The sequence below is a fragment of the Panthera pardus genome, unplaced genomic scaffold (genome assembly GCF_024362965.1).
Source record: "Panthera pardus isolate Hobbes unplaced genomic scaffold, ASM2436296v1 HiC_scaffold_24, whole genome shotgun sequence".
Lineage (NCBI taxonomy): Eukaryota > Metazoa > Chordata > Mammalia > Carnivora > Felidae > Panthera > Panthera pardus.
The window spans coordinates 32,968,629-32,994,011 of NW_026526810.1; the positions used below are offsets into that span (position 1 = coordinate 32,968,629).

The 25,383-nt window shown below is 44.8% G+C and overlaps 1 protein-coding gene and 1 pseudogene across 1 annotated transcript in view; both read left to right on the plus strand.

The window, feature by feature from the left end:
- The window catches only part of PIF1 (PIF1 5'-to-3' DNA helicase), a 40,238-nt gene extending 22,854 nt beyond the window's left edge, over positions 1–17,384 (plus strand). The window contains exons 13-14 of the mRNA XM_053888953.1: positions 11,796–12,002; positions 17,091–17,384. Coding sequence (XP_053744928.1) covers positions 11,796–12,002; positions 17,091–17,180 — 297 coding nt within the window. The 3' untranslated portion in view covers positions 17,181–17,384. The remainder of the gene's footprint in view (positions 1–11,795; positions 12,003–17,090) is intronic.
- Positions 764–8,080, plus strand: LOC128772945 (glyceraldehyde-3-phosphate dehydrogenase-like; annotated as a pseudogene).
- Positions 17,385–25,383: the final 7,999 nt, after the last annotated feature.

Sequence of the window (25,383 nt, forward strand, 5' to 3'; positions counted from 1 at the left end):
GCTTCCTCACCAGTAAAATGGGGACAATAATACTATCTCATCCTATGACAAAATAGTTAAATGATATATGTAGAGTGCTTATTAGCTCATAGCTTGGCACCTCACAAATGCTCAGAAAATGGTAACTATGGGGGCACCTGGGTGGCTCAGTCGGTTAAGTGTCCGACTTCAGCTCAGGTCATGATCTCACAGTTCGTGAGTTCAAGCTCCACATCAGGCTCTCTGCTGTCAGTGCAGGGCCTGCTTCAGATCCTCTGTCCCCATCTCTCTCTCTGCCCCTCCCCCACTTGTGTTTTCTCTCTCTCTCAAAAAATAAACATTAGAAAAAAAGAAAATGATAACTATAATCCTTGTTGAAGAAAGATGGATCAAGGCCCCCAGCTGAGGTAGGAAGGACTTTGGGAAGGAGGGAGGCACTGAGGCACTGGTCGCTCAGCCTGGGGTAGGCAGGTGGCTAGTAGCTGGCATAAAAACACAAAGTTCCAAGCCCGGTGCCAAGCAGTCTACATACATTATTTCATTTAAACCTCAGGCTCTTCCTTTGTTAAAAGTAGGGGTTTGGAACAGAAGCTTCCTAAGGCTTTGCCAGTTCAGTGAGCACTTGTTTTCAGTTCACAGAGGTTTTCCATGTAGAAAGTACTTTTGACTTTATAGAGCCAACTCTGTGAGTGTTCTGATCGTTGTAGATGGTCATACAACCAGATCTGGGACTTGAACCAGGGAGGACGGCTCCATCTTTCCCCAGAATCTGGTGGCAGATAGCTCTAAGAGGGTTGGGTGAGATCTGAAGTCCCACCAAAAGCCTAGGGAGGAGCATGGCCCTTGAAGGCAACGACGTCATGGAAGCTTGGCTCTGGCTCCTGCCCAGTGTCCGGTTCTGTCGGCCTGTGCTGGGGCCCAGAGGCCTGGGTCTGGAACTCATCAGCTCCACCTGTCAAACCCTCCCTGGCCGGTACCCAGGGGCCTTCAGTTATCACTAAGGAGTGCATGGCCTCAGTCCAGGGGCCCTGTATCCCTTCCCTGGTGGGGACTTAGGGCGAGGAGCTATGCCCCCATCAGACAAGCAGCCCCAGTTTGACTGAGCTCTGTTATATGACAGGTACCATGAAATATACAAAGACCTCAGTCATTTAATAAATATTTATTGCATACCTATAGTGTGCCTGGCCCTGAGCTGGCTCCAGGGAATCTGACAGAAATTCCTGCCTACACTCTAGTAAAAGAAATTGTAAAGGAAAGCAGAAGTGTGATGGGAAATAAAAAAGAGAGCAATTCGCTTTATACAGAGTAAGTAGTCAGAAAAGGCCTCTGAGCTGAGAGAGGAAGTACAGCTAGAAAGAGCAGTCCAGACAGAGGAGAGGGCCCATGCAAAGGCCCTGAGATAGGAAAATCTGGACTGTCTGGAGAGCCACAAGACCACTGTGAGGGGGACCCAGCAAGCTCTCCCCCAATAAGTGCCCACTGGACAAATGAACAAACCATCATGAGAATTTCTTCTTCCAGCTGAGTTGGAGTAACCGGGACTGGATTTATGTCCCCACCTGAGATGACTAAAATTCCCCACAGAATATGTGAAACAACGGTTCTCAAGGCATTGGACGTCAGACTAGGAAAAGCAGTGACTCCTGAGAGTAGGAACCAAATGGGGAGAGGCTTATGAATGCCCCACCTTACTGCCTAAAGAAAGTGTCCAGACCAGAGCACAGGGTGAGAAGGGCAGGTGGAGATCAGCAGTCTCCTGCACTGACAAGATGAAGTCAGGAGCCTGGGGACACAAGACAGAGAACCAAAAAGGAGAAAGTTGCACACAGAGAGAACTGTGGAGCTCTACAGAGGTAGTACCCCTTTGGTCATTCAGCATAGTGCCTGCATTTGAAGAAACTACTCGAAAGCACGGTTAGAATCAACCAGTAGGGGTAGAGGGAATAATCCTGGGAGCTCACACGAGGCTAGGAATAGTGCTGGCTCCCAGGAACCAGAGTGGAAACCTCACAATTAATGGGGCATTGAGTAGAGCACTCACAAGACTTTTTGACTCAGAAGTGGGTGAAGACAAAACATCACTCTGGCCCCAACAAAAGCAAGATCTGAAAAAGGACCAAATTGTTTCCAAGTGCTTTTGCACCCCAGAGCAAAACTCAAGAATATTGATAAGATTACAGAAATATCCAGCACCCAACAAAATAAAATCCACAGTGTCTGCCAACCGATAAAAATTAGCACATATACAAAGAAACAGGAAAGTATGACCCATAATGAAAAGAAAAACCGATCAATTGAAACCTACCCAGAATTACCCAGATGATGGGATTAAGAGACATAGACATTAAAACAGTTATTATAACCACGTTCCACATGTGCAAGAAGATAAAACAAAGACTGACCATGTGAAGTAGAGAAATAGAAGATATTTTTAAAAGACCCAAATTAATTAAAATTCTAAGGATGAAAACTATAATGTCTGAGATAGAAAATACACTAGATGGATTAATGGAACATTAGACATGGCAAAGGACTAACGAACTTCGAATATATAGTAAGAAACTATCCCAAGTAAAATACACAGAGAAAAAAAGCTTCAAAATAATAATAACACGGCATTGGTGGGCTGTGACATGACTTCAAGTGATCTAATGTGTGTGTGTAATTAGAGTCCCCCAAAGAAGGAAGAGGATGAGAAAAAGAAATACTTGAAGGAAAAGGAAAAAAGAACTGAAAAACTTCTAACTTTGATGAAAACTGATGAAAATCTGATAAATCATTAGATCTAAAATATTTAATGAACCCCAAGCACAATACACAGAAACTATACCAAGCTCTCTGCTCCTCCCAGCTCAACACACTGTTGCATCTCCTTGTGCACTGCCAGTTGGTTCCCTGAGACACAATGGAAAAGCTTGGAGTAAACGGATTTGGCCATATTGGATACCTGGTCATCAGGGCCACTTTTTTTTTAAAAGATTTTATTTTTGGGGCACTTGGGTGGCTCAGTCAGTCAAGCATCCGACTCTTGGTTTTGGCTCAGGTCATGATTTCACAGTTAATGAGTTCGAGCCTTGCATTGGGCTCTGTGCTAACAGAGCCTGTGTGGGATTCTCTCTCTCCCTCTCCCACTGCCCCTCCCATCTCTCTCTCTCTCTTTCTCTCTCTCAAAATAAATAAGAAAACTTTTAAAAAAGTATTTGATTTTTAAGTAATCTCTACACACAATGATCAAGAATCACATGCTCTACCAATTGAGTTACCCAGGCCGGGTACCCCAAGGGCTGTTTTTAATTCTAACAAAGTACTGTTGCCATCAGTGATCCCTTCATTGATCTCAACTACATCGTCTACATGTTCCAGAAAGATTCTACCCATGGCAAGTTCAATGGCCCAGTCAAGGCTGAGAACGGGCAGCTTGTCATCAGTGGAAAGCACATCTCCATCTTCTAAGAGTGAGATCCCACCAACCTCAAATAGTGTGATGCTGGTGCTGAGTATGTTGTAGAGTCCAATAATGTCTTTACTATCTTGGAGAAGACTGGGGCTCACATGAAGGGTAGAGCCAAAAGGGTCATCATCTCTGCCCCTTCCTTTGATGCCACCATGTTTGTGATGGGAATGAACCATGGGAGGTATGACAACTCCCTCAAGACCATCAAATGCTTTCTGCACCACCAACTGCTTGGTGCCCCCTGTCTAAAGTCATCCATGACAACTTTAGCATCATGGTGGGACTCATGACCACAGTCCATGCCATCACTGCCACCCAGAAGACTGTAGATGGCCCCTCTGGTAAGCTGTGGCATGACAGCCATGTGCTGTGCAGAACATCACCCTTGCTTCTACTGGCAATGCCACAGCTATGGGCAAGGTAATTCCTGAGCTATATGGGGAGCTCACCAACATGGTCTGCCATGTCTCCACTCTCAATGTGTCAGCAGGATCTGACCTGCTGCCTGGAGAAAGCTGCCATATGTGATGAGATCAAGAGGGTGGTGAAGCAGGTATCAGCCCCCTCATGGGCATCCTGATTTGCACTGAGAACCTGGTTTGTCCTGCAACTTTAATAGGGATACCCACCCTTCCACCTTTGACGCTGGGGCTTGTGTTACACTCAATGAACACTTTGTCAAGCTCATTTCCTAGTATGACGATGAATTTGACTACAGCAAAATGGTGGTAGACCTTACAATCCACATGACCTCCAAGGAGTAAGAGTCTCCCAGACCAAGAGCCCCAGCAAGAACACAAGAGGAAGACAGAGGCCCTCAGCTGCTTGAGGGCCCCAACTCAATCTCCCAACACACTGTATTTTCCAACTCAGACCCCCTAAAGAGTGGGAGGAGCTTGGGGAGCCTTCCTGGTCATGTACCACCAATAAAGTACACTGAACCCAGCCCACTCCCCTCCAAAAAACCTATACCAAGGTATATTGTAAGTTGTTTTTAAAATGTGATAAAGAGAAAATTTAAAAGCAGTCAGAGTAGGGGCACCTGGATGGCTCAGTCGGTTAAGCATCCGATTTCAGCTCAGCTCATGATCTTTCGGTTTGTGAATTTGAGCCCCATGTCCAGCTCTGTGCTGACAGCTCAGAGCCTGGACCCTGCTTCGGATTCTGTGTCTCCCTCTTTCTCTGCCCCTCCCCTGCTCATGCTCAGTCTCTCCCTGTCTCTCAAAAATAAATAAACATTAAAAATTTTTTTTAAAAAGCAGCCAGAGTAAAAAGACATATTACATACAAATATAAATAAGGCTAATGGATTTATTATGGTCAGAAACTGTGCAAGCAAGAAAATAGTGGAGCCACATTTTTAAAATGCAGAAAGAGGGGCACCTGGCTGGCTCAACCAGAAGAGCATGTGACTCTTGATCTCAGGGTCGTGAGTTCAATCCCCATGTTGGGTGTAGAGGTTACTTAAAGAAATGAACAAATACAAACTTGAAAAAATAAAAATAACGGGCACCTGGGTGGCTCAGTTGGGTTAAGCGTCCGACTTCAGCTCAGGTCATGATCTCAAGGTTTGTGAGTGCAAGCCCACATCGGGTTCTCTGCTATCAGCGGAGAGCCTGTCTCTGCCCCTCCCCAGCTCACATGTGTGTGTGTGCACGCTCTCTCAAAAATAAACAAAAAATAAAAATAAAATACAGAAATAAAAAATACAACATCAACCTAAAATGTTTACCTTCCACCTTAAGACACCATAAAAAGAAGAGCAAACTAAATCTACAGCAAGCAGAGATAAGGAAACAGTAAAAATTAGAGTGTAAATTAATGAAATAGAGAATAGGAAAATAGAGAAAAATCAATAAACCAAAAGTTGTTTTTTGAAAAGGTCAACAAAAGTGACAAACCCTTAGAATGATCAAGAAAAGAGAAAGATCACTAGAATCAGAAATGAAAGAAGGAACATTACTGTCAACTTTACAGAAATAAAAAGGATTATAAAAGCATAAGGAATACTATCAACAACCTTCTGCCAATAAATTTAATAACTTAGATGAAATGGACAAGTTCCTAGAAAGAAACAAACTACTGAAACCAATTCAAGAAGAAATAGGCAATCTGTATAGACCTATAACAAGTAAAGAGATTGAAGTATTAATTTAAGAAATCATCCACAACCTTAGATAGTTTCACTGAGGAATTCTACAAAATATTTAAAGAAGAATGAATACAATTCTCCACAAACTCTTCCAGGAAACAGAAGAGAGGGAAACAATTCTCAACTCATTTTATTATGTCTGATACCAAAACCAGACAAAGAGATCACAAGAAAACCACAGACCATTATCTCTTGAATACAGAGACAAGGGGCGCCTGGGTGGCTCAGTTGGTTAAGCGTCTGACTTCAGCTCAGGTCATGATCTCACAGTTCATGGGTTCAAGCCCAGCGTCAGGCTCTGTACAGACAGCTAAGAGCCTGGAGCCTGCTTTGGATTCTGTGTCTCCCTCTGTCTCTGCCCCTTCCCTGCTTGTGCTCTCTCCCTCTCAAAAATAAATAAATAAACATTAAAAAGTTAAAAAAAAATAATACAGAGACAAAAATCAACAAAATACTAGCAAGCTGAATCCAGCAATATATAAAAAGAATTATACCACGGTGAAGTGGAATTTATTCTGGGAATGCAAGGTTAGTTTAACTTCCAAAAATCTATTAATGTAATAAACTTTATCAATAGAATAAAAACCAAAAAGCACATAATTGTCTCAAAAGGTAGAAAAAAAACAAAAAGCAGTTGACAGAATCCAATACCCATTCATTTAAAAAAAAGGGGGGGGGATAGAATGGAATTCCCTCCACATGATAAAGGGCAGCTATAAAAACTGCACAGTGGGGGAGGCTGCGTGGCTCAGTCAGTTACACATCTGACCCTTGGTTTCAACTCAGGTCATGATCTTACAGTTCATGGGTTCAGGCCCCACATCAGGCTCTGCTGCTGGCAGCACAGAGCCTGTTCAGGATTCTCGGTCTCCTCTCTCTCTGCTGCTTGCCCATTCACACTATCTCTGTCTCTCTCAACATAAATAAATAAACTTAAAAAAAAAACTACACAGCTAACATCGTACTTAACAGTAAAAGATTGATGCTTTCCTCCTAAGATCAGGAACAAGACAAGGATGTCTGCTCCCACTAATTTTATTCAACACTGTATTAGAAGTTCTAGTCAGAGTAACTAGGCAATAAATAGAAATTTAAAAAATCAAGATTGGTAAGGAAGAACATACAACTATATATGTAGATGACTTGATTTTGTATATAGGAAGTCCTAAGGAATCCACACACACAAAAAAACCACTATTAGAACTAATAAACAAGTTCAGCAAGTTTACATGATGAAAGATTAGTATATAAAAATTGATTGTATTTCTATATATAAATCAAGAATCTGAAAATAAAATTAAGGAAACAATTCCATTTATAATAGCATCGAAAAGAACAAAGTACTTAGGAATAGTACATATGCTGCAAAAGCGCATACCAAAATACTTAGGAATAGATTTAGTAAAAGAAATGAAAAACTTATACTCAGAAAACATTATTGAAAGAAATTAAAGATCAAAATAAATGGAAAACATCCCATGTTCATGAATCAGGAGACTGAGTATTGTTAAGATAGCAATACTCCCCATTTATTCGATCTACAGATTCAGCACAATTCCTGTCAGAATTCCAGTTGCATCTTTGTAGAAATTGACAAGCTGATGCTAAAATTCATATTCAAATTGCAAGGGGCCTAGAATAGCCAAAACAATCTTGAAAATTAAGAACAAAGTTGGGGGATCTATACTTCTTCACTTTAAAACTTACTACAGGGGCACTTGGATGGTTTAGTCGGTTAAGCGGCTGACTCTTTTTCTTTCTTTTTTTAAAATTTTTTGAGAGAGAAAGAGAGCACAATCAGGAGAGGGGAAGAGAGAGAGGGAGAGAGAGAGAATCCTAAGCTGGCTCCACACTGTCAGCACGGAGACTGATGCAGGGCTCAAACTCATGAATTATGAGATCATGACCCGAACTAAAATCAAAAGTCAGATGCTTAACTGACTGAGACACCTGGGGGCCCCAAACACCCCTGCTCTTTCTCTCTCAAAACAAATAAAATAAACTTAAAAAACATAAAATAAGACTTACTACAAAGCAGCCAACAATAATTTAAGATAGTGTGATACTAGCATAAGGATAGACCTATAGGTCAGTGGAATAAAATTGAGAGTCCAGAAACAAACCCATGTGTCTATGGTCAATTGATTTTCAACAAGGGTGAAAAGACCAATTGTGAAAGAATAGTCTTTACAGCAAATAGTGCTGTGACAACTGGATAGTCAGTCATGTGCACAAAAAAAAAAAAAAAAAAAAGTTGGAAACCTTACCTCATATCATATACAAAAAGTAACTCAAAACAGATCAAATACCTAAATGTATGAGCTAAAATTATAAAACTCTTATTTAGAAAACATAGGAGTAAATCCCAAATTAGGCAAAGGATTCCTAAATATGACATCAAAAGCACAAGCAGCAAAAGAATAATCAGATAAAATAGACTTCATCAAAATTTAAAAGTTTTGTGCTTCAAAGGGCACTCTTAAGAAAGGGAGAAAACACAGAGTGGGAGAAAATGTTTGCAAACTATATATCTGATAAGGGACTTGTATATAGTATAAAGAACTCTTACAATGAGATAGTAAAAAGGGGCGCCTGGGTGGCTCAGTCAGTTAAGTATCTGACTCTTGATTTCCATTCAGGTCTTGATCTCTCAGTTCATGGGGTAAAGCACCACCTCGGGCTCCCCGCGACAGCATGGAGGCCGCTCAGGATTCTCTCCTCTCTCTTTGTTCCTCCTTGCACCTCCCCCCCTGCCACTTACATGTGCACACGCTCTCTTTATCTCAAAATAAATAAACATAAAATAATAATAATAAAACAAACCAATTAAAAATTGAGCAAAAGATCTGGATAGACATTTCTCCAGAGAAGATACACAAATGGCCAATAAACACATGAAAATGTGCTTGACACGATTCATAAAAACTCTATGACAATACATTCGATAACCTAGATGAAATGGACTAATTCTCTATGACACAAAGCGTGAAAGCTAACCCAAGAAGAGGTAAATAATCAAAATAGCCCTATATCTATTTTAAAAAGTGAAAAAGGATAATCTTTCAACAAATGACGCTGGGACAATTGGATATTCATAGCTACACAAAAAAAAAGAAAGTTGACTGACACCTCATATATATGCCCAAACTAACTCAAAATAGATGACAGACCTAAGAGTTAAAATTACAGGCAATTATTAGAATTTCTAAAAAAAAATTTAAACCCTTCTTGGTTACCACTTTATTTTTTTATTATTATTTTTAATGTTTATTTTTGAGAGAGAGAGAGAGACAGAGCGCAAGGGGGGAGGGGCAGAGAAGGAGGGAGACACAGAATCTGAAGCAGGCTCCAGGCTCTGAGCTGTTACCACAGAGCCCCACGTGGGGCTCACACTCATGAGCCATGAGATCATGACCCGAGCCAAAGTTGGACGCTTAACCTACTGAACCACCCAGGCACCCCAGAATTTCTAAAATTAAAATTGCTGAAACTAAAGGTTTAGTGAAGATGTGAAGCAACTAGAACTTTCATACACTGCTGGTGGGAATGTAAAATAGTAAAGCCACTTTGAACAACAGCTCAGCAAAACTTAAGCATAGTATTCACCTACCAAATGACGAAGCCATTCCACTTCTAGGTATTTATCCAAAAGAAATAAAAGCATTTATCTCTGTATAAAGACTTACACATAAATGTTCGTAGTAGCTTTATTTGCAATAGTCAAAACCTGGAAATAACCCAAATGTACATCAACGGGTAAATTAAAAAATTGTTATATATCCACGTAATTGATTACTACTCCGCAACAGAAATGGATCTATTAAGATATACAACCACATGGACGACTCTCAAAACAATTAAGCTGACTGAAAGAAGACAGACAAAAAAGAGTACATGTTGTATGGCTCCATTTATATAAAATTCTATAAATGCAAACTAGTCTATAGTAACTGAAAGCAGCTGAGTGGTTGCCTGGGGTGACAGTCAGCAGGGAGCTGGAGGGATTAAGGAGGGACAGGAGGAAACTTTTGTGGGGGATGGTTATGTTTATTATCTTGAATGTGATGGTTTCACAAATGTATATCTACATGAAAGCTTACAAATGGGGCACCTGGGTGGCTCAGTTGGTTAAGCATCTGACTCTTGATTTTGGCTCAGGTCATGATCTCAGGGTCATGAGATTGAGCCTTGCAATGGGTTCTGCACTGACTGTGCAGAGCCTGCATGGGATTCTCTCTCCCTCTCTCCCTCTCTCTCTGTCAGTGCCCTCCTCTCACAAGTGCTCTCTCTCAAAAAAAGGGGGAAAAAAGCTTCCCAAACTGTACTTTACAATGTGCAATTTATTGTATGCCAATTATACCTTGATTAATGTTTAAAACACTATTTTTTAATGTGTATTTATTTTTGAGAGAGCACATGTGCAGCTTGGGGGGGCGGGGGGGTGGCGGTGGGTGGGGCGGGCAGGAGAGGAGCCAAGAGAAAAGGAGATAGAAAATCCCAAGCAGGCTCCCTGCTGTTCCTGTGATGTCTCTGCTGCTAAATTGCTATGTGACCCCAGGCATGGTGGTAAGCCTTTCTGAGGCTTTTTTTCTGTTAAGTTCAGGAAGTAATAGAAACTACAAGTGCTTGGGGCACCTGAGTGGTTCAGTCAGGTTAAGCGGGTTAAGCATCTGTCTGCTCAGGTCATGATCTCGCGGTCCATGAGTTTGAGCCCCGCATCATGCTCTGTGCTGACAGCTCAGAGCCTGGAGCCCGCTTCAGATTCTGGATCTCCCTCTCTGTCTGTCCCTCCCCTGCTCATGATCTATCTCTCTCTCTCAAAAATAAATAAATATTTTTTTTTAATTTCAAAAAAAGAAAGAAAGAAAGAAAGAAAGAAAGAAAGAAAGAAAGAAAGAAAAAGAAACTGCAAGTGCTAGTTTAAGCCAAAAAAGGAATTTACTAGAAGGAAGCCTCAGAAAGTCATGGAGCCCTGTGGATCCCAGAAGACTTTTTCCTATCCCTTATCTTTATTTCTCTGATCACAGGTTTCCCTGTTTCCCCATCTACATGGTAGAAAAGAAAAGCTACCAGCTTCTGAGCTTTGTATGTTACAGGCTTAATTACTCAGGATGCTGAATTAACTCCCTGTCAATCACAGATCCAAATGTAAATTCTCAGGGAAGGACTGTATTGATCCATTTGGGTTAAGGGCCCCAACATGCACCAAGGTATGGGGTCAGGTGGCAGAGCCACAAAGGATGAACCTGACTGGTCTTACAATCTACGGATGAAGAACAGGACAAGTGCTAGGGAAGGGCTTGGTGGACAGACCACAAGAGGAGTGCCAAGAGAAACTACCAAGATAGTAGCTGGAATTCAGGACACCTGGCTTGTTCTGTACTCAGAATTGTGTCTCTTGATAGGGGCAGTGTGTATATATGTAATGTTCCAGTGAGCAGCAGTGGGAGATCAATGGATCACTTCCAACTGGGTTGTCTAGGAAGGTTTCATGGAAGAGGTGCCAGTATCAGCTCTGTGAGGAAATTTATGCCCAGGATTTGCATGGCCTTTAAAGTTCACTAAGTGCTCGGGGCACCTGTGTGGCTCAGTCAGTTGAGCATCCAATTTCGGCTCAAGTCATGATATCGCAGTTTGTGAGTTCAAGCCCCACATCAGGCTCGCTGCTGTCAGCACAGAGTCCACTTGGGTTCCTCTCTCCCCTCTCTCTGCCCCTCCCCTGCCTGCACACATGCTCTTGTGCTCTGTCTCTCAAAAATAAATCAACATTTAAAAAAAAGTTTACTAAGTGCTTTCGTATCCTCTCTTTACAATGTAGACCCACCTTCTCAACCTCTCCCCTGAGATTAGTAGTATTATACTTCCCATTGCACAGATGGGGAAACTACCAATGAGAGACATTGATTGAGTGATTTGCCCAAGTTCACACAGCTTAACAGAGCAAGATGTCACCTCTAGTGTTTTGACTGGAGAGCCCTGACTTGCTCTCTCTCTCCAAGGCTGACTTCAAATGGAGTGTAGGGAGGAGGGAGTTTGCTGGGTAAGTGCTTAGCAGGGATTGAAAAGGGAAAAAAGTTCAGGTAGCAGCATCTCTGAGCTCCTGTGCAGAAGCCCTCTACCCTGGCTCCAAATACCTAGAGACCACCTTTGAGCTTTGCTTCAGACTCCCAGGCTGGTTTCCACTCACTCTCCTGACCCTTTATCCAGCAGCTCCAACAGGTTGGGGGAATCTTAGATTCAAAATGCCAAGAATGCCAAAGAAAGTCCTGCAGAATGCCAAAGAAACCTCAAGAGACCCACCCCAACCACCTGAGGATCAACACTAAGGATCAAAGAATGCTGCTACGTACATACACAGGCCTTGGGCTCAGTGTGTTACACACAGTACTGATTTTATTTCATATACATTGTGAGGTAGGTACTGCTACTATCCCCACTTTACAATCTTGGGAAGTATATTCATTGGCAGTTGATTCATTGTCTCAGGTCCCGTAACTGGTAAGTGGTGGATCCAAGTCTGTCTGATTACAAATGAACTAAAATCATCCTGCTAAATTGTTTCCTCTTCTCAGTTTGCCCATTTCCACCAAGCTCCCAGGCCTGAGACCTTGCCATTTCTTTCAGCTTCAGTGTCTCAGGACAGCCAGCAGCTCTGAAAGAGCTGGGGGCTCAGGACAGGTGATAGGCCATCTGCACTGATGCGGTGGGAGGCAAAGGGGGACTTGACTGTTGTGTCAACCATGGGTTTAATGTGGCTACTAACTTCTCTTTTTAAGTAATCTCTACACCCACTGTGGGGCTTGAACTCAGGACTCCAAGATCAAGAGACGCATGCTCCACCAACTGAGCCACCCAGGCGTGCCCGTTGCTAACTAATTTTTAATCCCGACTTTTGAAGAGTTAATGTGATTGGTGGGTTGCATGTCCTGCAGGTTAAGAGCAAGGAATCAGAGATCAGAGATACTTGGGTTCCAGTCCTGTCCTGGCTTCCCTACTTTCCTGCTGTGTGATCTTGGAGCAGCTTCTAAACCTCTCTGAGCCACAGCTGCCTCATCTAGAACAGGGATAACAAACCCCGACCTCTTGGGTTAGAATGTTATGGGGAAATGGGTTCCAGTAGAGATGAGCAAGGCTCAGGTTGTTTGAAGCAGCACGCTTACTCTATCCATCCCTCTAAACGAAGCTATTTTACTTCAAAACATTTAAAAAATATATTCAGGGCCTTGGGCGGCTCAGTCAGTTAAGCATCCAATTTTGGTTTCAGCTCAGGTCATGATCTCATGGTTTGTGGGTTTGAGCCCCACATCGGGCTCCGTGCTGACAGTGTGGAGCCTGCTTGAGATTCTTTCTCTCCCTCTCTCTGCTCCTCCCTTGCTCACTCTGTCTCTCCCTCAAAAATAAACTTAAAAAAATTGTTTTCAATTAAAAATATACTCAACTTTGTCAGATGGTTAAATCCTTTTTTTTTTTTTTTTTTTTTTTAAGTAATCTGTACACCCAACGTTGGGCTCGAACTCAGGACCCTAAGGTCAAGCGTTGCATGCTCAGCCAACTGAGTCATCCAGATGCCCCCATGGTTAAATCTTTTTGATGCCTGCTTAGATTTAATTTGTCTGGAATGTTCTTCCAGTAAGTCCACATGTGAGCCTCAATGAGCCCTTGGACTCAAAGCAGCCTATAGAATCAACTAAACCTGTATCTCAATGCCCACTCTGAGCTTTTCTCATGCTAATGTGCATTGTGGGCCTCCCAGAATAGTGTTAAGGGGTGGAAGGGGAGTAATGGAACTTGCTTCCTGCAGCACCTACTAATACCTCTTCTCTGGGAAGGCAGCCACTGCCTGCCATTCATATTGGGTGGGCTTTTCCTTAATCTATCCCCAGCTAGCCTCCCATTTCCAGCCTGAGAGACAAATGTCCTATCAAATCCCATTTTCTTCTCTGTCCTGCCCCTGGTGCCCTCCACCCAGGCCCCAGGTATCACTATCCCTCCCTCCTACTCCCCTCCCACAAAGCTCTGCAAGGCTCAGTGCTGTCTCTTTCCCGACCCCTAAGGCCCTGCACTTGTCACCTCTTGATGACCCTTGATCTAGCTCCCACCAGGGTCCTAACAACCCGTGGACCCAATTCTACTTCTTGCCTTGCTCCTTAGAGCTCCTCTCTGTTCACCTGACACTCCAGCCAAACAAGGCTCTGCATACTTTGAGTTTTTCTATGCCCATGTCCTTTCCTCTGCCTGGAATGCCCCAACTACCCATCTTCAGGGTCCAGCTCTAGTGCTGTGGCCTCCCATTCTGCTTGGGCATAGTTCTTTGTGCTTAAGGCTGCTTCACTGCTGGTGAGGTCCGATGTAGTCTTTGGCATACAGTAGGTACCCATAAATGCCTGTAGCTGTAAAGAATGAGTCTAAACCAACTCCTTCATTTTACAGTGGAGGCACAGAGTTGAAGAGATGTGCACCCTGCTACTAGGAGACAGGACTGAGGGGGTTCCTGCAGGGCTACACCCCAGGCTAGGCTTTTTCTGCCATTCACTTGGAGAGGAAGCCCTCCAGGGGCTACATTTTCCTGGGAAGACAACTGTCTAGAGCTCACATACTACAGACCCTTCTCAGCTAGGTCCCCTGTCCCAGGGGAGCCATCCACTCTGGAAGTCTCTGGTTCATTCCCACTCTATCTCTCAGATCTTTCCCAATGTCATTCCACAATTCCTTGTACTACCACCTGGACAAAGTTTGAGGCAGCATGGGCCTTCAGGATTATCCATCCAGGGGACCCACAAAAGCCTCAGAAGGTCCTTCACGTCCCCAACTGTGTGCACAACTCTGTGTGTGTTCTGAACACACAGAGACACCACCTAAATCTCAGGGGTGTCCAAGATCCAAATGAGATACAGAACAACTTATCTGTTGAGCTTCTCATTATATAGGTGTTAATATACATAAGGCTCTTAGGACTGTACCTGGTACATTTCTTTTAAGTTTGTTTGTTTGTTTATTGGGTGTGTGTGTCGGGAGGGTAACAGAGAGAGAGGGAGAAAGAGAAGCCCAAGCAGGTTCTGTGCTGTCAGTGCAGAGCCTGATGTGGGGCTTGAGCCCGCAAACCATGAGATTATGACCTGAGCTGAAATCAAGAGTCAGATGCTTAGGCTGACTGAGCCACCCAGGCGGCCCAGTACCTGGTACATTTTAAGCACTCTCTAAGGTATGAGTTGGCCCACAGCCTGTTTTTGCAAATGAAGTTTTATTGGAACACTGCTATGCCTTTGTTTTTGTATTGTCTATGGCTTCTTTCCCACTATGGCTACAAGGGCAGATTTGCATACAGATGTAACTGTATAGCTCACAATGTCCATGAAGAATTGGCTGCCATTACAGGTAAACAACAGCAGGCTCTAAGGCACGCAGCTAGTAACCTGGGGCTTGAATCTGTCTGTTCAAGGATCCTGTAACACACCTCTGTGCTTCTTCACTCACCTTAACACACAGTACTCATTCATTCATTCAGCAAGGGTTCAAGGATCCCCTTCTGTGTCCTCTAGGCTGAGCTATTGGGAGGAACGGTTGGGACAGGGGTTTGAAGCTGACCTTATAGATTTGAAGAATGACCTCACTCTGCCTCCAGGGCCCTAAGTGACTAGTCCTGAGTGCCTTCTTTTTGCCTGTTGAATCCAAAAATATTCTTCCTACCTCAGGATCTTTGCATGTGTTGGCTTAGCTGGATCTTTCCTGTCGTTCAGGTTCTAGCTCAGATGCCACCACCCTGGGTATTAAAACTCCTGGGCTCCAGTCACTCTTTATTCTCACGGGGCACTTACCACCATGTGAAATATTTTGTTTACTTGTTTTTTGTTGGTCTTCCTAAGCATAACGTGAGGTTTATCTCATTCATTGCTAGAGCCTAGTGCCTAGAACAGTGCCTGACCCATTGGGCTTTCATGGTATTCAATAATTGTTTACTAAATTAGTGAAATGACTCCTGGACAGGGTGTCAGGCAATGTGGCTTCTCTTCCTGGCTCTGTAAACCCACTCACTGAGCCACATTTCCCTTCTCTGGGTCTCAGTTGCCTCCTATGTAAGGTGGAATGTGAGGGTTGGGTGAGAAGCCCCTAATCTTTTGGTTTGAACATTTTATGATTTAAAAACATTTGCCAGGGACCTGCTCTTGGTAGGTTTGGTGGTAAAGGCTATATTTGACTGTGAGCCTAAGTCCCAGCCCAGGCCCTGGGGACAGATGAGAAAGTCTCTACTGAGGGATAAGGGAAGGAGGAGGTGGGGGGAGGGGTGAGTAGGAGGAGGGGGAGACCCAGAATCAGTCAGGCAGGGAAGGCTCTGAGAGCTGCAGGCCAGAAGCCAAGGAGGAAGTGCACAGAAAAGGGAGGCAGACAAGGAGAGGGAGGATATGGGTTGTGGGGAGAGCTTCTTTCACTTTTTAGCCGATGAGCTTCAGAGTTGTTTGAAATTTGTATAACAAATATGTATTATTTTTGCAACTGGAAAAATTAAAATGTACATGCCCTTTGACCCAGTAATTCCATTTCTAGGAAATCCCTGTAGATAGAGGCATGTGTGAAATGACCCATGTACAAGGCTATTCACAGCAGCCTTGTTTGAAATAGCAAAATACTGGAAACAATCTAAGTTTCCATCAAAAGGGAACAGACAGGCTAGATAAACCAGAGCACATCTAGAAAATGGAACAGTATAAAGATGTCAAAAGCAAGAGCCTAGCAAGTCTGTACGTGCTGACGTAGAATAATCTCCAAAATCTGTTAAGTAGAAGAAACAAGGTACAGAACGACGTATCCAACATGCTGCCATTTATATGAAAAACTATACACACAAATGTTTAGAAATGCTCAGAATATCTCTGGAACATGTGCCAGTTGCTAGGGGATAGGATTGGGGGGAGAGACTCAATGTTCAATATTCTTTTTATAAAGTTGAGGTAAAATTCACATAACATGAAATGAAACATTTGAACCATTTTATTAAAAAAATTTTTTAAATGTTTATTTATTTTTGAGAGAGAGAGACAGAATGCAAGCAGGGGAGGGGCAGAGAGAGAGAAGGAGACACAGAATCCGAAAAAGGTTCCAGGCTCTGAGCTGTCAGCACAGAGCCTGACGCAAAGCTCAAACTCCGGGATAGTGAGATCATGACCTGAGGTGAAGTCGGGCACTTAACCGACTGAGCCACCCAGGTGCCCCCATTTGAACCATTTTAAAGTGTACAATTTCCATATAGTCCAACCATCACCTCGATGTAGTTCCACATTTTCATCGCCCTGAAAGGAACACCCCATATGCACTAGCAGTCCTTTTCCATCTCCTCTCCCCCAGCCCCTAATCTGCTCTTTGGCTCTATGCATTTGCCCATTCTGGATATCTCATATAAATGGAATCATACAGTATGTGACCTTTTGTGTCTGGTTTCTTTCACTTAGCATGTTTTTGAGGTTCATCCATGCTGATTCTCGTCATGTCTTTTATTTTCCACTTTAGGGATGTACCACACCTTGTTTATCTGTTCATCAGTTGGTGGACAGTCAGGCTGTCTCCACTTTTTGGCTATCAGGAATACCACTGCTATGAAGACTCATGTACAGGTTTTGGCTTGAATACCTGTTTTCAATTCTTTGGGGTACGTATCTAGGAGTGCAACTGTTGGGTCATATGGTAATTGAAGAACTGAAAACTGTTTTCAGTATTCTTTTGTACCTTGTGAATTTTATGCCATGAGCCCCATGAGCAAATATCAGCACTTCCCCCACCCCAGAAAAGAAAAAAAAAAAAAAAGGTGTACATATGGGAAAAAAATAAAGCATACTGTAAAAATGCAAAGGGTTATTGTTAGGTAAGGAGTGAGCAAATATTTATGTAGATGATTTCTGAAAGAAAAATGCATTTTGGACTTAGACCTCAATTCAAATTCCACTGCTCTGTTTCATTCTAGTTCTGGGTATGGTGTACAGGAAGACTTGGCATCAAATCCCAGGTCTGTCCGTTATAGCTGTGCATCACTATACAGGTTACTTAACTTCTCTGTGCCTCAAATGTAAAATAAGGAGAAATCATCTACCTGGCCAGCTGTGATGTGTTATGCCTGGGCCTATGCCTGGCCCACAGCTGGCTGCCTAGTTTAATGGCCTTACACTTGCAGAGTGCAGGAGACAATCTCTTCTCTCCTGGGATCACTGTTCTCTACAGCCCCTTTCACATAAGATGCTCTGATTCCTCACATGCTCAAGGAACTCTTAGAGGCCTGGCCTGCTGAGCAGTCTTCCTCCCACAATTTCATTATCTCTAAAGCCAAACCTCTCAAAAGAGGGGCCAAACAAGGTGTGAGGGGACAGGAGTCAAGGTCAGGTGCTGGGAAAGGGGCCTGCTGTCTGCCTAGGACTTCCCAGGGACAGGGAGCATGGGTTTGCTTTATGGAGCCATGGATCCCAGGGCCATATATGTGGAGGAGTTGGGTGGAGACACAGGGAGACAGAATTTGGGTTTACCTGGAGGAACAACTTTTTAATTGACAGGACATAATGCCAAGCATGGTGTTAAGCACTGTTACATGATTCCACACAAAGTGTCCTCATTTCACAGATGAGGAAACTGAGGCTCAGAGTCCTTTGTCACTGTGCCCAAAATGACAAAATGTAAAGTGCAGCAAGATGTGAACCCAGGCCTGTCTCAATCTAGAACTTGGAAGCTTAGCGTCTGTGCTAAGGGGTCAATGGCCAAGTACGTGACAAATGTGAATGATCACTAATCATCACGTGATAACAATATTGCTGTAAGTAGAGCTGGAGGTGTAGCAATGCAGTGAGCAGTTTGAGGTGGAGGGTATGAGTTGCTTCTTCCCAAGTTCAGGCAGAGGCTGGATTAGCTTTTGGTAGAGATTCAAGTGTTTGATACAATCGACTAGATTTGAGTCCTGGGTTCTAATTGTGAGGGTATGAGATTCCCAAGATCTGTCCCCAGAGATTTAGCTGTAGTTGTTTTCATATGGTTCCCAGGAATGTGTCTTTTTCCAAAGACGATTCAGGTCTGCAGCCACATGTGAGGTCCCCTGGCTTGCATGACCTCTAGGGTCCCTTCTCTCTTTTTTTTTTTTTTTTTTAAATTTTTTTTTTAATGTTTATTTTTGAGACAGAGAGAGACAGAGCACGAATGGCGGAGGGGCAGAGAGAGAGGGAGACACAGGATCGGAAGCAGGCTCCGGGCTCTGTGCCATCAGCCCAGAGCCCGACGCGGGGCTTGAACTCACGATCCGTGAGATCGTGACCTGAGCTGAAGTTGGATGCTCAACCGACTGAGCCACCCAGGCGCTGGGGTCCCTTCTAATGTCGATTCCATGATCTGCAATGCCTTAACACCCATGACAGGGAAAGCATTCCTTTGGGCAAAGCATTGCCCTCTCCTCCTACAGCCTTCTTAAATTCCTAAGGCCCTAGAGAAAATGAGTGCAGCAAGCTTTTGGGAAGGCAAAAAAGATAGCAAAGATGGAGGGCACAGAAGCCTCACTGTCACTTTCAGTGGTGACATGATGCCAGCTCATCTTCCTTCCTTGGCCCGCTCTACTCCACCCCATGCAGAGCCCCAAAACTGTCACGTGCCCTACTGGACCCTGGTCAAGTGCAACCATTCCTACTTTCAGCCCCTTGCTCTCTCTCTGAAACTGCCCAGTGGGGTCAGCTTCCCAGGCATATCAGACAATTCTGCAGAGTTTGTCTGGTCCACAGGGTCCTCTCCCAGCTTCTAGGAGGCCAGTGACAGGCAGGGAGGCAGTCCAGAGAGGCATTCTCAGTGACCTTTGGTTCCCTGGGAAGGACTCAAAGCCGGTAAAAGTTTAGCAAGTACCATGTAATCATTGCCAAAACTCTTTTTTTTTTTTTTTTTAAAAAACATAGACTTACTGGGTAATAAAATTTGAGGACTCTACAAGAAATTACCTTTGATTAGTTTTGTTTCTTCTTAAACAGAAAATGTCTATGCCACCTGTTTTTGGCATTAAAAAGAAAGTATGAATTCAGTACCATACTGTGTGACCTTAGGGGATTTCAGCTGCTGAACCTCAGTTTCCCCATCTGCAAAGGCCACTGGCCAGTGGTCTGGTAGAAACTGGCGCTGGGGCAGGGGCTCTGGCTGCTGAAAGGGAGGATGTTAAGTTGGGAGCCCAGAGGACAGCCTAGGAAACTGTGGTCTGCCAAGACACCCCTTTTGGGTTTCTGATCATTATTTTTTAATCTTCTGCTTTCCTTGCAGGTTCCTGGCATCCCGTTCTCTCTCCCATCTTGGGAGAAGAAATGTAGTCATTGACATATTAGTATAAAAGTACTTCTCTCAGGGATTTTTCCATGGTAACCCAAGCCTTCCATTCATTCAATGTTCATTACTGAACCTCTTCTACAAGGACTTGGGCTGGGTCCTAAGGATTCAGAGATACAAAAACAAACAAACAAGCAAACAAAAAAATCATCCCTGGCCTCAGGGATGATGTTCTCCCCTAATTTTCAGCCATGTGGGGATGGAAGAAATAGCTTTTTTTTTTTTTTTGGAAGTGAGGGAGATGCTGCTCTTTGGTTTGAAGTGAAGTTCTAGATTCTATTCCTTTGCTGATTTTATAACCTCTCCTCCTGTTGCCCTACAGCTCTGAGACCATCAGAGAACTTCCAGAACAAGGATTTCACTTAGCACTCATGTGAGCCTGGATAATACTCATGAAAGCCAAAGGCATCTCTAGTTTTACTATGAGAAAACTAAGTCTTAGAAAGTAAACTACCTGCCCATGTCATACAGGTTGCTATTGTCTCCTGGATTCAAACCTAGATCTTCTGGCACAGGTATTTTGGAAATACTGTTTGCCTTGGATTTGAACCTATGATACATGTTACTATGTGGCCCAGAGTAAAGGAGGCAAGAGGAGAAAGAGAGAGCTCAGACACTTAGGGCTGAAATGACCCGATCTCTGGTCCTGATCTGCACCACTCTGACCTTGGCCTTCAAACTAGCAGTAGGACCACCAGCAATAATCACAACCCCCAAGAATTTACCATGAGGTTATTTGTCTTATGTAACGCATCCCTGAAGTTGTGGATTAGTTTCCCCATTTTACAGATAAATTGATTGATACTTAGCTGGGAACTTGTCCAAGGTCACCAAATCAGAATCCCATCATAGGGCTGCTTCATGCTTCTTGTACCACCCATGCCATCCACCAGTAGCTAGGCAAGTTCCCCCAATACTTCTGAGCCCCTGCTTTCTAATCTATAACTAGGGATAGCAGGAACAATGCGAGGACTGTATGAGAAGGCATATTCACTGCCTAGGGTAGGAAGAAGCAGGTACTTTATAAATGACAGCATCCTGCTCCCTTCCCTTCCTGAGACCTCTTGCACCCAAGTGGAGTTTAAACCTATAAATGCCAAAAAATACACCTCAGATACATCCTAGCCTTTGGGCCTCAAGGTCACCTTCTTTACATGCCTTATTACTCAGGCTTTCCTGATGGTAGGGGAGGTGGAGTTAGAATAGGAGGCCTGCTTGGAAGTAGCCAGGCCCACCCTCAGGATGCTAGATCCCAGGCAGTGTTTCTCAAGCGGGAGGACATCTGACTCTTGTCCTTATCCTAAGAATGAAACAAATGATAATGTCTGTACAGTAGATCAGAGAGAAGGGGCCACAGGTGTCAGATAACCTGGAGGCCCCAGGAATGGCCCAGTACCATTTCCACAAAGGTTTATTGGACACCTACTACTGCAAATGCCCACCACTCATGGAGCTCTCTGCTGGAGGCCAGGTGGCTGCAGAGATCCAGGGTGGGGGCTCTATTCACTTAGAAGGGTTTGTGAACACTTCTCAGAGTCAGAGATTTTCCCATGTGGTAGGTAAGACTGAAAGACAAGGGATTCCCAGGATTTCCAGGATCACGAGGACACAGAGAAGGCACTCTGAGAACATTCAGGAAGGTCAGGAAGTTGGGAAAGGGGGTTGGTTCCAGGCAAAGGGAACAGAAATGTGAGAAGTTTAGAGGTGATGTGGAGAGGATGGGAACGCTGAAAAGGCTACTAGACTCTGGGCTACTAGGTCACAGTTGGGTAAGACAGAGAAACAAGGCAGTCTGTCAGAGTTGTACACCCTGAACTCCTCTTTTCAGCCCCATCTGCATCAACCCCAAGTTAGCATCAATGGGTACTCATGCCAGGCTGGGTAGAAGCTTTGCATTTGTATGATCTCCAAATCGCTTTGGGGCCAGACAGTTTTCCAATCCTGGGGTTATTGAGGATATACAGAGGAATAAGTTGCTGTCCCTAAAGTGCTTAAGGTCTGTGGGTGCCTGGTTGGCTCAGTCAGAAGAGCATGTGACTCTTAATCTTGGGATTCTGAATTTGAGCCCACATTGGGTGTAGAGGTTGCTTAAAAATAAAATCTTTAAGGGGTGCCTGGGTGGCTCAGTTGGTTAAGCAGCAGATTTCAGCTCGGGTCATGATCTTGCAGTTTGTGAATTCGAGCCCCACATTGGGCTCTGTGCTGACAGTTCAGAACCTGGAGCCTGCTTCAGTTTCTGTGTTTCCCTCTTTGTCTGCTCCTAACCCATTTGTGCTCTCTCTCTGCTTCCCAAAAAAAAAAAAAAAAAGTTAAAAATAAATAAATAAAATCTTTAAAAAAAACGTGCTTAAGGCCTGGTCACACAGAAAACTTTCTGAGGCATTAAGAATCCTCGTATAAGGTGTTTCTTAAGAAGGCAAAGAAAAAAATAGAAATCATGCAAATGTCTAATAACAAGAGATGAAATTCTGGCATACCTAATAGCAGTTAAGCAATTATTAGAAATTATGACTAAAGACTGGTGCCTGGCTGGCTCAGTTGGTAGAGTATGCAACTCTTAATGTCAGGGTTGTGAGTTTGAGCCCCACGTTGGGTGTGGTGCCTAACTTGAAAAAAAAAAAAATTATGACTAAAGAACTTAAAAAGAAACATTCATGACAAATTTAAGGGGGGGGGGGAAAGGAGTATTCAGACTATTTGGCAATTTTGATTTTTAAAATATGCACAAAGAGACTAGAGGGAAATAATAATCTTGTTCTCCAGATTTCAAATTGTTTTCTAAACTATTATGTAGCTTCTAACTGTCCAACGATAAGCATGTATTGTTCTTATCATCATGAAAGTAATAAAGATTATTTAAATAATCATCAGTCTCATATCATGGAAAAATACAGTGATGGGGGTCAATTGTGGACCCTGTTTTGTTTTGTTTAGTTTTAAGTAATCTCCACACCTAACATGGGGCTCAAACTCAGGACCCTGAGATCAAGAGTCACATGCTCCACTAACTGAGCCAGCCTGGTGCCCATTTGTTACTTCTCTGGGCCTCAGCTTCCTCATCTATAAAATGAAGACCTGAGGACAAGATGAGAATCCCTTCCTCTTTGAAAAATTCAAACTTTCTTTTATTTTTTTATTTGAGAGTGAGAGAGAAAGTGTGTGTGTGTATGCACACAAAGAACCAAGGAGGGGGCAGAGGGGCAAAGGCAGGGGAGAGAGAGAGAGAATCTTAAGCAGGCTCCATGGTGGGGGTGGGGTGGGGGGACTCGATCCCATGACCCTGGGATCATGACCTGAGTGGAAATCAAGAGTCAGATGCTCAAGCAACTGAACCACCCAGGCGCTCCTCAAACTAACTTCTAAAGGATACCTGAGTTTAGAAAACTGGCCAGGCTCCTCCACCTGGAAAAAGTGGGGCTGAAGAAAGATTTTGAGGGAAGGAAGGATTTGGATTGGTAAGGGGTGGGGAAGAAGAGGAAGAATATTGCTGGGCCAAAGTTGGAGACATGCCTGACGGGAAGATCTATTCTAGGGAAGAAGGGTTAAGAGTGGGAATACAGCCAAAATGGACTGAGGCCTCTGAAAGATGGTCAGGAGATCCATGGGTTCACCAGGTTGGCTCCATCTGGAGGTGCCAGAAGTTGGAAGTACCTAGAAAACTCTGGGTAAAGTGACACACTTATCACTAATATGAGTACCTGATTCCTATAGGAGGCTGTTCTCTTCATCACAGGGCCTGAATCATGTGTTGGCAATGGGGGTGGTGGGAAACCATGGTGCTCCTGGTCTTGACACAAGCACACAATGGTTCCCTGGCACACAGTAGGTGTTCAACAATTTATTAAAGGAATGTGTCACTGGGAAAGATATCTCCTATTTTTTAGGCTTCCACTTAGGTTTCCATTTAGGCTTCCATTCAGGCTTCCATCTGTGAAATGGCAGATTAGGAAGGAAATTATAATTTGTGGGGGGGACATGTCACAGGAACATTGTATACTTTCACACTCCGGTATGGTAGAGCCAGCCCTATTTAGAGGTCGGCACACTGAGGCTCAGAAGGGTTGAGTCACTTGTTCACGGTCGGGGTCCTAACTAGTTGACGACTGCAAACACAGCTTCTCTCACTCCACCCACACTGCACATCACTTCCAATCTCAAAACACAGGTGCCATTACCCGGTTTGCAAGGAAAGTCAGAATCATACCCACAGACGCCTGGTCTCGGCTGGGGTCACACAGGAGTCCCCTAATACCCCCGCAGTGTCTTCCCAGGTCCAAACAGCCTCTGGACAGGATCCCCCAGGTCGGGGGTCGAGTTCCCAGGCGGGGCCGACACGGAGGGCAGTGCGACCGGAGGGGAACAAGGGTTTTTACAAGGTGACGGCAGGGTCTGGCCCAGTCTGCGTGGGTTTTCAAGTCGGAGGCAAACCAGCTGGGAGACCGCGTGCTCCAGGCCCGCAGAGGGGTGTCACCACCACCCCGCCATGCCCTTAGGTTGCTCTTCCCCACCCCCCACCCCGGCCCTGGGGCTCTGAATAGGAGAAGAAAAGGTGTGTGTGGGGAGGCGGTATTTAAGCAGAGGGAGGCGAGGACCCAAAGGCGGGGTTGGGGGTTGGAGGCAGGAAGGCGAATGGAATCTTCTAGATCCTTCGAGGTACCCCCTCCCTGGGCTAATAACTATTTGGGTTCCAAAGACTCATCTCCCCGCCCAGAGTTCTATTCAGTGACTGGGAGCGGGAAGGGAGTTTGATCTAAGTCCCACCCTCTAGGCTGGAAGCCTGACGCCAGAGAGGGGAAGTGATTTCCTCAAGGTCACGCAGCAAAACAGCAGCCAGTCAGGGCCAAAGCCCAGGTGTCGGGCCCCCGACGGCCATAGTCTTTAGAACCCGGCCCCCAACAGCTCTGCGTTCGGGGAAGGCAGGAATGTGGACTGGGACTGGGAGGCTGGATATGGGAGTGAAATGAGAGCGCCGAACACCCCATAACCCCAAATCATGGTCCAAGGTGGGGGGGGGGGGTCTCCTTCCTGAAGCTGACGACCCAGGAGACCCGCTTCGGGCGCGGGCGCCGCTCTCTTGGGGCCGCCGGGTGGCGGCGGGCTAGGGACACGGGGGCGCGGGTGCCTCGCACGCAGCTCCACCTCCCGCAGGCTGGGACTGCACGGTGCGAGCGGACCCTTTAAGAAAGTTCACTGGGCGAGTTCATCAAAGTTTAAAAACTTGTCGTGCAGATGGGAAAGGGGAAAGGAGACCGAGGGAGAGAAGCCGCGGGAGAGAGGGGAAAAGCCCCGCCGGAGGCTGGCGCGCCGCGGCCCCGGCCGGGGCGAGCCCGCAGTGGGCGGCGGGGATTGGCTGCGCGTTCCCCCGGAGACCGCGAGGAGGGCGGGGGAGGGGGCTGGCCGGGCCCCAGCTGAGGCCGGTTCCGGCCCCCGCCCCCCGCCACCGCCCGGCGCCCGCCCCCTCCCCCGGCGC